At 49.9% G+C, this 12,223-nt stretch overlaps 1 protein-coding gene across 3 annotated transcripts in view; it reads left to right on the top strand.

Annotated features, from left to right (window-relative positions):
• LOC122363435 (intraflagellar transport protein 52 homolog) overlaps window positions 1-12,223 on the top strand; it is a 117,125-nt gene that overhangs the window by 99,564 nt on the left and 5,338 nt on the right. For all 3 annotated transcript variants that reach the window (XM_043332707.1, XM_043332705.1, XM_043332706.1), the window contains 2 exons: window positions 10,190-10,292; window positions 10,959-11,138. In XM_043332707.1, coding sequence (XP_043188642.1) covers window positions 10,190-10,292; window positions 10,959-11,138 — 283 coding nt within the window. The remainder of the gene's footprint in view (window positions 1-10,189; window positions 10,293-10,958; window positions 11,139-12,223) is intronic.

The following is a 12,223-nucleotide window of genomic DNA, read 5'->3' as shown; positions in this document are numbered from 1 at the left end:
TATTGGGTCAGGTCAGGTCACTGACCTATGACGTCATAAGTGAACCTCTGCACGGTCTTCAGATGTCGCAACTTCGCAACGCCCTCACTGCCAGAGGAGATGTCACAGGGAAATGAAACTTGCAGGATCTAGTATCCATTATGAGTCCCACAACTTGTATATCTCGGATTTTTCCTAAAGGTCATATGAGGTCAGGTCATTTTCGTGACCTCACCATTATAAGTCAATGGGGAAAAATGAAAACTGCTATTCTGGCGCCGGGAACGATCTCCAACTATCTCAAGCACACAGAATCGTGATTTTATGCACTCCTTGCAAGGTTGGATGCGTCACTTTTGCAATGTTGACCTTGCGTGACGTCATTTATGACGTCATCAAGGTCATATTAGATTTTCGTCAATAACTCTTGATCAAATTGAGCTAGCGAGTCGGGAAAGCCACCAATGGACTCAGGAAGACCTGCCGAATCGAATGATATGCAACATGACCCCTTTCGACCAACTTCGTGACCTGGGGGTGCTGACCTGACCTTGACCTGAGGTCAACACCCCAAGTTGACCTGACCCGGACAAAATGTATATCATTCGACGCGCCTGAGCGAGACGAACACGATGCTGCCAAAATCGGCGCTCTGCAGCCGTTTTTTGCGAAGTTATTCACCAAAAACTGAACCGTACCTTGGGGCACTTGACCTGACCTCAGAGGTCACCGGTTGACCTAGGACCTTAAAATCGTGTACCAATCTCTGCGTCTCGTAACGGCGCACACGCTCGTTTTTTCCGCCACGCGCTAGCTCCACCAGGGGCGAAACGGCGAGGGGGGGGGTCGTACCCGCCCCCCCCCCCTCGGCCGGCGCGTATGTAGAAAACCAATAGGTCCGGCGAGGGTTAAAGTACACCAACTGTACAACTTTGGCCTCTCAGCTCGAGGAATAGCCTTTTTTACTTTAAAGACAGATTTTTAGTGACTTAACACTCGCACTTATGTACATATAGCGGGGTCGAACGGACCCCCTCCCGGTTTTTCGCGAATAATTCGCGCAAATAGCAAATAGGACGAAACTTTCAGTACCCTCGAGTTAATCAATTTTACACATACTCTTAAAATTTAATGACCCTGACCCCAATGACCTTTGACCTGTGGTCTGATTCTCGAGACCATGTTCGACCGGAATCGCCAATTGGCGTATGTCGGCTGAGTCTCACATTATCCGCGCAATTTCCAATATTTTTTTTTTTGTGGGTTTCAAGGTCCCGTGAAGGTCAGGTCATTGAGCATTTAGACCAGGTCGGGTCAGGTCAAGTCAGGTCAACCAGTAGGGGTCGTGACGGGTATTTGTAATACGTGTCAACCGCCTTTGACAGCTTTGTAACATGTTACGAAGGCACCAACACTACTTCGTAAATGTTCAAATGGTTGCTAAATTCGAATTCAGCTACAAAAACTAGCTTAGAAACATGTAAAACTCGAAAAAGTGGACCGAGGTCACCAAAGGTCAATGGCCTGACCTGACCTTCAGGTGACCTTGACATCCACCCAGATGCATGGGAGCAACATCAAATCACATGTTTGAACGTTCGAAACCACAAAAAGCTTGCAAACGCGCGGCTAATGCGAGCCGACATATAACGCCGAATCGCGATTCCGGCCAAACATGGTCTCGGAAAGTAGGTCACAGGTCAAATGTCATTTGGGTCAAGGTCATGAAATTTTCAGGGTAGGTGTAAAATTGATCAATGCGAGGGCCTGAAAGTTTCGTCACGATCGGCCGCTTTTTACGCGAGTTATTCGCGAAAAAACTTAGTGGATGGTTGCATACTCCCCCCCCCCCCCATGGCGGCGTCCGGCGAGGGTTAAGCAGTCGAAAAAAGCACTTTTGGACAACTGACATGTGATGGAGACGTGGAAGAGCAGTAAAAACAGATGTAATGCGTTCAGTTTTACAATAGGCAATCGATTGGGATGCAACATGAGTTTTACCGGTCAGGTCATGAGCTCGACCTAAAAACAATGTTCATCTTTGGAGGTCAAATTACACACTAGAGGTGGCAAAATGTGGACCCGAGGACCCGGTCCAAAGAACCAGTCTGGACCCATATGGGTGCAGACCGGTTCCTGGGAATTTTCTGACGGGTCCAACTGGGTCCTACCGTAAACTATACATCTTGCACACTACACATTATTGCAAGATATGAAGTGAATGAAGTGAATGTTTCTTTACACACAGTAGCTCATGAGTATTCCCAGTGGAAAAAAAGGTTGTTTTACATTATGCCACTTATGATACCTACAAGTAAAACAACCTGCGGTTATTTGTATTAATTGACTTTTGGGCAACGGGTCCAAATGGTTCCGATTCCAACTTAGACCGGATCCAACTGGTTCCACAAATGTCCAGTCGGGTCTGGTTCGAGTCTGGTTCCCAAAATTTTCATCTTTTGCCACCTCTATTACACACCATTCTACACCATTGGACGAGAGAGACATGATGCTAGCAGAACTGATTGTTTTTAATGCATATGTACCCACAACAATGACAACAATGCACCGCTGGGCTACGCTTCGCTTGCGTTCCAGGACCGTAGTGACGTCACAGGAAGGGACGCGGGCGGACCGCTGATGACCCGCCCGCTGTCAAAGGGCGGGCTGGGTTTGACGGGCGCACAAAAGCGGCTGCGCGCGTGTTCCTGAAAGCGATAGCGAAGGCACGGGCGCCGGAAGGGTTTGACGCTTTGACCCTCTCCCAGACCTCCCGCTGTTACTGCCAAGGTTACTGCTACTGAGAAGGAAAATAAGTGACGGTGGTATTCATACAGGCTTTTCACTAATTTCCGACGTTTCGCACGTGTCGTCTGCAATTCTCGTCCCTAGAGATACTTGCGCGAACACTAAGGTAACCGGCCTGTTAGCTTGAAACGCCGCCAGGGAAAAACATACTGCTCCATGGTATAATCTCTTCCAAGTGTGACCGGTCTGGAGCCTTTTCGCATTAGATCGATGCGTGTTTTTATCGATATATAGGATCCCCATCGATCTTAGAATTTGCGATCTGAATGATGGGGTGGAGCAAGATTAGAATGGGTCTGAGCCAGGACAGAAGAATCGGAGTTGGACCCAGAGTCACCAAAATCTTACTAACTCCGACTCGGGAGTAGAATCGACATCGCTAACTGAATGGCTCAATGTCATACCCGAAGCGGAAGCCAGTCTGCCGAAAAATAGCCGTTTTCACAACGGGCTTTCTGGCGAGTGGACTTATATGGCAGTGTTCGCCATGGGCCAGCCAATGGGTCATGGGCTGGGCTGGGTCACGGGCTGGGCTGGGCCCTCAAACACAGGGCTGCGGAGTCGATGGATTTTCGGCGACTCCGACTCCGACTCCGACTCCGGCTTTCAAAAACCAGCTCCGACTCCGACTCCGCCTCCGGTCAGAATTGTCGACTCCGACCGACTCCAACTCCCGACTCCGACTCCGCAGACCTAGCAGGGCTGCGGAGTCGACAGATTTTCGGTGACTCCGACTCCGACTCCGGCTCGGGTTTCTAAAATCGTCTCCGACTCCGACTCCGACTCCGGTCACAACTGTCGACTCCGACCGACTCCGACTCCGACTCCGACTCCGACTCCGTAGCCCTGCTCAAACATAAATAATCGATGGGCTGTGGAATGTGTGGATGGGCTGGGACAAGGACTGTAAAGTGGACTCAGAGGTTCGCGACTGAGCTAAAAACCAAAACTAGCTTATTACTGTGCAAGACTAAAAATACGAATGAAAGCATATACATATGTGCAATGTGCGTTGTGCATGCTGTTCCCAAAAGATTGTTTCCTTGCGCCTATGGGTGACATATGTAATACCTGTTTGGTGTCCATGATCCATTCATTTTTGACGGGCTGGTCCGGGCTGGACGGGCTAGACCGGGCTGGGCTTTAACAATTTTACTATGTATGGGTTCGCGCTGGGCCGGGCTGTCAACCCATGAGCCTGGGTCGGGCTGGACTGGGATTTTGCGGCCCGTGGCGAACACTGTTATATGGACTAAATCTACAAAAAAAAATTTAACGGCAAATATGTTCATATCATGAGTCATGACTTTATTTTAGTGTTTTAACCCTCGCATGTGTAGGGGTAGTTGGATGGACCTGCGTCCCGCCCCTTGATTATAGTTCATTCGACGCGTCTCGACGAGAGAAGCGCGAGTTGACCTGAGATCAACTTGAAAATTTGACCTCAGGTCAAATCACTGAAAAGGTCATGTTGCATGTCATTAATGAATGCGACGCCTGCCAGCGTTGAGGAAATGCAGAAATATACCGTCAATTTTAAGTTACATCGTTTTCTTTAAAAAATGGCCAAATTACCCCATTCTTCCCTACAATGGTACCTACACGTTTAAACCTCGCCGGCCGAGGGGGGAAGGGCGGGTGCCGCCCCCATAGGATTTTTTCGCGATAACTCCGAACACGCTGGCGATAGAGAGCTGAAACTTGGCATACCTGACCTTTATTCAAGCAGAATCTTTTGACACCAACCGCATTTTCAGGTCAGGTCAGGTCACTGACCTATGACGTCATAAGTGAACCTCTGCACGGTCGTCAGATGTCGCAACTTCGCAACGCCCTCACTGCCAGAGGAGCTTTCACAGGGAAATGAAGCTTGCAGGATCTTATATCTATTACGAGTCTCATAACTTGTATATCTCGGATTTTTCCTAAAGGTCATATGAGGTCAGGTCATTTTCGTGACCCCACCATTATAAGCAGAGATGTCAATCGGATACCAACTTTTTGGTATACCGATACCAAACCGATACCAACTTGGTATTTGGTATTTCAATCGTAATGTGTTTGATATTTTGTTGGTATCATAAGCCCTCACTAATGTATAAGAGGCTAAGAAATCGGTAAAAAGTTGGTATTTCCCTCAGTTTCCCAAGTTGGTTTGGTTTCGGCATTTTCTCGTGGTTTTTGGGTTGGCATTTGGTTTGACATCACTATAAGTCAATGGAGAAAAATGAACACTGCTATTCTGGCACCGGGAACGATCTCCAACTATCTCAAGCACACAGAATCGTGCTTTGATGCACTCCTTGCAAGGAAACATGCGTCAGTTTTGCAATGTTGCCTTGCGTGACGTCAATTATGACCATTAGGGTCATATTAGTTTTTCGTCAATAACTCCCGATCAATTTGAGCTAGCGAGTCGGAAAAGCAGCAAATGGACTCAGGAAGACCTGCCAAATCGAATGATATGCGATATCACCTACTTCGACCAATGCAATGTCGTGACCTGGGGGCGCTGACCAAACCGTGACCTGAGGTCAACACCTTAAGTTGACCTCACCCAAACAAAAAGTATACCATTCGACGCGCCTGAGCGAGGCGAACACGATGCTGCCAAAATCGCGACTCTGCGGCCGTTTTTTGATAAGTTATTCACCAAAAACGGAACCGTACCTTGGGGCACTTGACGGTTTCTCATCAATATATTATTCATTCTGAGGGATTACATATTTTTGTTAGTCCACAACTGCCAATAGCAATCCGCGCGTCTGAATCTTTTGTCATTTTTCTTCTGATCGTCGACATATTTAACGATATTTATCAGCGTGTTGAGGTGGGCCATCATCGGCCATGTAATAAAATGAATACTGTGTGGGAAGGGGTAATAATAAAAACATTGTCTTCTGTGACGCCACTGTAGCTCTCGGGCGACCAGTACAGTATGGCCTCAGAGAAAGTCACTCAAACCCCTTGCCAGACCAACACCATCCATATACATGTAATATTCAGGTCGGCGGCGAAATAAAATTGACCGGATAGGTACATCGTCTCCATCGAAGGCCATCGGCTCCATGAGCTCCTCTCGCGCCGCCGGAGTGGACGGAGTGCCGCTTCACGCCATCGTCAACTGTTTTCCGGTGATAGGGCCACATCTCCTTCATCTCATCAACCGCTCCATCGTCACAGCTGTGTTCCCGGAAGCTTGGAAACTCGCCCGCGTCATCCCCATTCACAAATCAGGCGATCAGTCAGATCCCAGCAATTTCAGACCCATCTCCATACTGTCAGTGCTCTCTAAAATCCTGGAGAAGGTGGTGGCCATTCAGCTGATGTCTTATCTGACCGAGAACAACATTTTATCTCCTCACCAGTACGCTTATAGACCGTCTCACTCAACTGAACACGCAATGCTCGACGCGGTAAACTGGATAGATAAACATGTCGATGATGGCCATGTCGTGTCGCTAGCCTCAATAGACCTCAGTAAGGCGTTTGACAGTGTGAACCACGCCCTCCTGCTGAATAAGCTGGAGTGGTATGGTGTTTCGTCTGCATGGTTTGCGAGCTACTTGTACAACCGCAGGCAGGTGGTTACTGGTGGTGGCTCCGACCCTCTCCACGTGTCCCACGGCGTAGCCCAGGGATCCATCCTCGGTCCGATCCTGTTCCTCCTCGTGACCAACGACCTCTCCAGCTTCCTCACCCACGGCCGATTATTATCCTACGCCGACGACACCCAGATCCTCGACCACTCCCCCCCCCCCCCCCACTGTCGTCGGCCTATCCAGCCTCAAAACACGCGTCGAAGAATCCTTATCCGAACTCCAAACCTGGTTCCAGCAGAACAGCCTGAAGATGAACCCCAGAAAAACATCCTTTACTCTCGTTGGCACCAAACAAACCTTGGCAAAAACCCACGACTTCCACATCTCATCCGGCTCAACCATTCAGCCATCCAAAACCGTGAAAATCCTCGGAGTCCTTCTCGACCAGCAGCTGACCTGGCAACCCCATATTGACGCAGTCGTTCGGCGGTGCAACGCCATCACCATATCACTCTTCAAAGTGCGTCATCATCTCACTCCTGAAGTACGTAAGCTGCTGGTCGAAACACATGTCCTTCCCCACATTCATTACTGCCTGTCCGTTTGGGGAGGAGCCGCTCAGTGGCACCTCCAACGAGTTCAAAAGTCTCTGAACCTTGCGGCCAGAATGGTGTCTGGGGTGTGCCGCTCAGAGCACATCTCGCCCACACTTGCGGCACTAGGCTGGCACAGAGTGGACGACATGGTACGCACGCACGACCGTGCTCTAGTGGCGCGAGCAGTGAACGGTAAATGTCCGCCTGCCATAACCGCAATGTTCACTCGGAGAGCCGATGTCTCACTGCGCAACTCTCGAGCAGCAGCCGCCGGCACCCTGGATCTTCCCGGATGCCGCCTAGTGAGAACCCAGCGGAGCTTCACTTATAGGGCTGCATCCGCCTGGAACGCCCAATTAACACGCAGGTAGACTAGATAGCACCGGAGAGGTCCAAGTGAATCACCAGCGCTGTGTCTTAACCCTATTCCTGGCGGGGGGGGCCTCAGGAGCCCCCCCCCCTGAGGTTTTTTGGTTATTTCTCCCAAACGCGTTGAGCTAGGAAGCTCAAATTTTCTGACTTTTCCTAAAAGGCTTCTACGCAACATGTCTGAAAATTTTGAGTTGATCTGACCTCAGGTCAGGTCACCAGAGGCGGTTTGGTGACCCTACCTCAGAAAAGTTTGCAATCACGCCAGAGCTAGAGTTTTTGACCGATCAATTTCTTCTCTTCAGGGTTTAGTTAGGGTACCAGTATGTGCAATTTGTATATCTCGGAATTTTGATATCGGTGACCTAAGGTCAGGTCAATTTCGCGACCTCCCCATTATAAGTCAATGGGGGAAAAATCAACTCCCTGTTTTTACCACTAAAACGGGTCGGAATGGCCCCATATACCATACATGACTTCATATACGATCAACCTTCACTACCTTGAGGTCTGTTTTGCTGTTGGGCAGCTGTGAGGTCATGTGACGTCATCAAAGGTCACCAAAGGTTTTTGGCCAATAACTCCGTACAGGAACAAGATACAGACGCGTGGATGGTCTCATTGTGTTCAGCTCGTCAAGACGCATCGAATGATATACATGATGACCTCGAGGTCACGTGACCTGAGGTCAACCTTTGACCTTGACCTTTCGAGGTCAACATATATATCATTCGATGCGGATTGACGAGAGGATCACGATGATGCCCTTAGTTTGTTCCTATCTTGACTAATTCGAAAGTTATTCGAGAAAAACTCTCTCCATATCTAGCGCCGCCATTTTGACTTTTTCGACCCCTGTGACGTCATCTTTGACCTGACCTGAAAATGACCTTTGTAAAAATTGTAGATCTTGGCCGTGCGTATCCGATGCCGTTTACCGCTTGTCGCTATCTTGCTTCGTTCTCGAGATCTCAGGGGGGGCCGAATCGGCCCCCCCCCCGCCAGTTTCTTGTCCCGGCGGAGCCCGCCAGGAATAGGGTTAAACCAAATGTTTTAGGTCTTGCAATGTGTCTCATTTTTAACCACGCTTTTACCAGTGTACAATGACTGAATTCGTAATACCCACCATGTGGAGAATTCTAATAAATGACTCTGACTCTGACTCTGATCGTTGGTGTCCTCGATAGCATGCAACTCGGCATCAATCTGCCTCAGGGGCCAGGGCAGCCACCAGGTCCGGGGTCTCGGCGTCCTCAGCTCCCCTGACGCAGGCTAAAACAGTGGATGAGCGTTTGGCTAGAAGGGGGCGGATAAGCTCAACTGTCAACTTAACCCGCGTCGTGCTGATGGTTATAGTTTTCCGTGTCGTGCTGAGGGGGAGGGGGCGTTTTCACACGTCTAACTCGGCTCCTGGGCCACGTGGTGACACCGTGTAAGTGGCATTCAGAACAGCGTCAAAAATAATGAAGAAAATAGTTAATCGTTTTTTAAGTCAGGTGCAGGGCTGCGGAGTCGGAGTCGGGGTCGGAGTTGGAGTCGGTCGGAGTCGACAGTTCTGACCAGAGTCGGAGTCGGAGTCGGAGTCGATTTTGGAAACCGGAGCCGGAGTCGGAGTCGGAGTCACCGACAAATTCATCGACTCCGCAGACCTGGCAGGGCTGCGGAGTCGGGAGTCGGAGTTGGAGTCGGTCGGAGTCGATAGTTCTGCCCGGAGTCGGAGTTGGAGTCGGAGTTGGTTTTTGGAAGCCGGTGTCGGAGTCGGAGTCGTAGTCACTGAAAATCCATCGACTCCGCAGCCCTGGTCAGGTGAAAGGTCAGGTCGCCAAAGGTCAAATTTTGCCTATGTCAACATTTTTTTCTTTAAAAAGCAGCGCACAACTCGGGAACCAATAGAGCTACCTAGCCGATACTCAAAAACCAATAGACGCAGCAAAACGCACGAGGAAGCAAACGAAAGAACGCGACGAGGCACTTCCGATGAGTACCTGAAAGTTGAATTTCAAGGTCACAGGTCGGGTCAAGGTTAGGTCAAACACATGAAATTGGGCTTTCAGCAGCATGGGTCCGAAACACCTCTGGTGACTTGACCCTTGACCTGACCGAAAAAGTGACCTAACTAATTTCGCCATTATTCCTGACGCTTTTCGAACGTCGCTTTCCCCGTATCGCTACATGGCCCAGGAGCCGAGTTAAAAGGGGGTGTTCAATTCAAACACCCCCGCCCACCAGAAGGGCGTTTAATTCCAGGACCCCCAGCGGGGTGCGGCTTATGAAATGCATGCATCATGGTCGTGAAGTAGTCACGAGAAATTGCCAAGATTCCGTTCAAGATTTTGGAAACCGTAGAACGATAGATAATCAAAAATTGAAGATGGCAATTTGATTGTTCATGGTACCTTACAAACGGGCCAATTGTCTATATGGACTCTCAGCTGCTCCCGGGTCATGCACAGCGCCTCGCCGACTGAGCGTAGCCAGGCGACAAGCCAGCCCGTCACCGCAAGAACGGCGCTGCCTCCCCCTCCCCTCCTCCCGACCCCGTCCCCCGACCGGCGCGGCATTCCACAGGCCAACAATAGTGACTCCCCTCCCTCAGCTGACCCGTCCTCAGGTGCGGTGTACACTGGACAAATACCTCTGCCGGGCTGACGGGGTCCATGTTTGAACAAGGGATTGAGGGAAGCCTTCAAACATCTCAGACGGAGTTTTCGCCAAAACTACCAGCTAGCGCCATCCACCGGTGAACGGCGGTACTAAACTTCATTCGCTAGTTCCCGAAACGACACACCATGAGCCCTGGAGCTTTTGATTTCTGACTCCCCATCTTGATCTCAAGTTTCTAGTAATCCTGCATATTCTAGTCTGACCCTCCCCCCCCCCCCAATCTGCCGTCAGGGCTCTGGTGTTTCTGTACCCGTTCGGCGCCACTATCAACGTGGCCAAGCCGGCGGTGCCGCTCCTGTCCACGGGTAGTGTGGCCTTTCCCAGTAACCGGCCGGTGCGTATACCAACTACCAGCATACCTCCTAGCGCAGACAGGTTTAGTCTGCTGTACGTGCTCGCTGTGCCTCACCGGATCGTCTTACAGGCGTTGTGCACTAGCCGCTAATTATTGCGATCTTGTGCTTCCGTTAGAGCTTTTATTTGTTTCGTGCTCATTATTTTTGGCGCGATTGTAAGGGAACAGTTTTTATTTTACCTTCCCTTCATTATAGCTCGCTCTCGCTTCCTGGTCTTACAATACACTCAATAAGGATACTGTTCTTTCTTTCTGAAGATAGTTAGCTGGATGCATGTCCATTCGGTGTCCATTATTCGATACTAATACACTCTCTATGGTGCCTCTGATTCCGGTTCCCTCTCAGCTTTCTCATGATATCTGATGGCCCTGGTACTCCGTTAAACTCACTACCGTGTCATTTGTGACCACTGCTTCTTCCTGAACAATGAATATGATTCCTTTTTTTATAAATGAATGTAATTGGGTTACTTTTATCGTTCTAAAAACATGTTCAATAGATAAAAGAGTCATTGCCTTTCTTTTGTTTTCACTGTTATGAAATCTTTCACAGATATGCTCATGAAATTGTTCCTCCGTTCCTCTTTCCCAAATACCTGCTCCTTTAAAAGTTCCATCTCCTCTCCTTCCCTCCCCTCGGCCCAGATCTGTGGCCTGTACCAGAACGACGCCGGCGGCAAGATCATCGCGCTGGGCTCGGTGGCCATGCTGACCGACCAGTACCTGGAGAAGGAGGAGAACAGTAAGATCAAGGACGTGCTGTTCGACATGCTCTGCTCCGGCGACCAGGTCACCCTCAATAGGATCGACGCCAGCAACCCGGAGGTGAGGCTGGCGTCGCTCTGGAGTGGATAGGCGGAGGGGTGTGAGGGGGGAGAGTGGCAGTGTGATGGTGCATGCAAGTTGCGAGGTTTCCTTAAAGTAGAGTCAGGATTGTTGAAACACATTGATAAATGAGGTAAACGATCTTCCGAATGTAAGAGGTAAAGTTTCGATTAAGGTAAAATTCACATAGGACTAAGGACTAAGAGTTGTTTGTTCAATTTGCTTTGGCTGACGGTTTTCAACGATGATACTGTAAACATTTGCAACGCTCTCTGCGGCCTAAACAGCTAAACAAGGCTAAAGTTTCTTTCTTGTGAAAAACAAATTAACTGAAGTGACTATGAGGAAACTTGGCAATAAAACACAAGTTTACAACGAAAAATAATGTGAGAGGAAAACGCGTGCTTTGTAGCTAAGTTTTACCGAACTTTCGGAAGCCTTTTATTTTTTTGCATTCAGCACCATCTCCTCAGTAGCAGGGAAGCGAACGTGTGTTTGCACTCGGCGCTCGCCCGTCGAATTTAATGCGACCGAAATTGGACCGGCCAACCACCCAGGGATTGAAACGGAATTAAATGAGAAAATCTTTCAATAACTCGCGACAGTTATATCGGATTTTCTTCTCTCCAAACAACATTATTTGAACTTTTTCTCGGCGCCAACAACATCCATTTGTGCGCGGCCGTTGCTTTGTTCTGGTGTGTTTTTGTCGTGCGGCCCGGTGTCGTGTTGTTGGCTGCCGTACGGCTGCCCGCGGTACGGCTGTTTCCCCGGCGGCAGTTGCGTCCCTCTGCCTCGGCCCAGCCCGGCTGGCTGCCCGGCGGCTGTCGCTGGCGGCAGTTCCGTCCCTCTGCCCCCGGCCCAGCCCGGTCGCTGCTGTCGCCGCCGGCTCAGATGTGTCCGACATAGCCGGAGAGCGTGCCGCCAGCTCGCTCAATTGACCCCCTGATTGGCAATTTCCCGAGCAAATGGTCACTTTGATATTACTTTACTTCATAAATGTGGCCCGGCGGGGCTGCCGAGGCTGGCCGGCTGGGCCTGACGGCGCCGACGGCTATTGGTCGGGGCGGCGCTGGATGCCGGCG

This window comes from Amphibalanus amphitrite, unplaced genomic scaffold, assembly GCF_019059575.1.
Source record: "Amphibalanus amphitrite isolate SeventyFive unplaced genomic scaffold, NRLGWU_Aamphi_draft 000620F_arrow, whole genome shotgun sequence".
NCBI lineage: Eukaryota > Metazoa > Arthropoda > Thecostraca > Balanomorpha > Balanidae > Amphibalanus > Amphibalanus amphitrite.
This window is presented reverse-complemented; position numbering and strand designations above follow the sequence as displayed.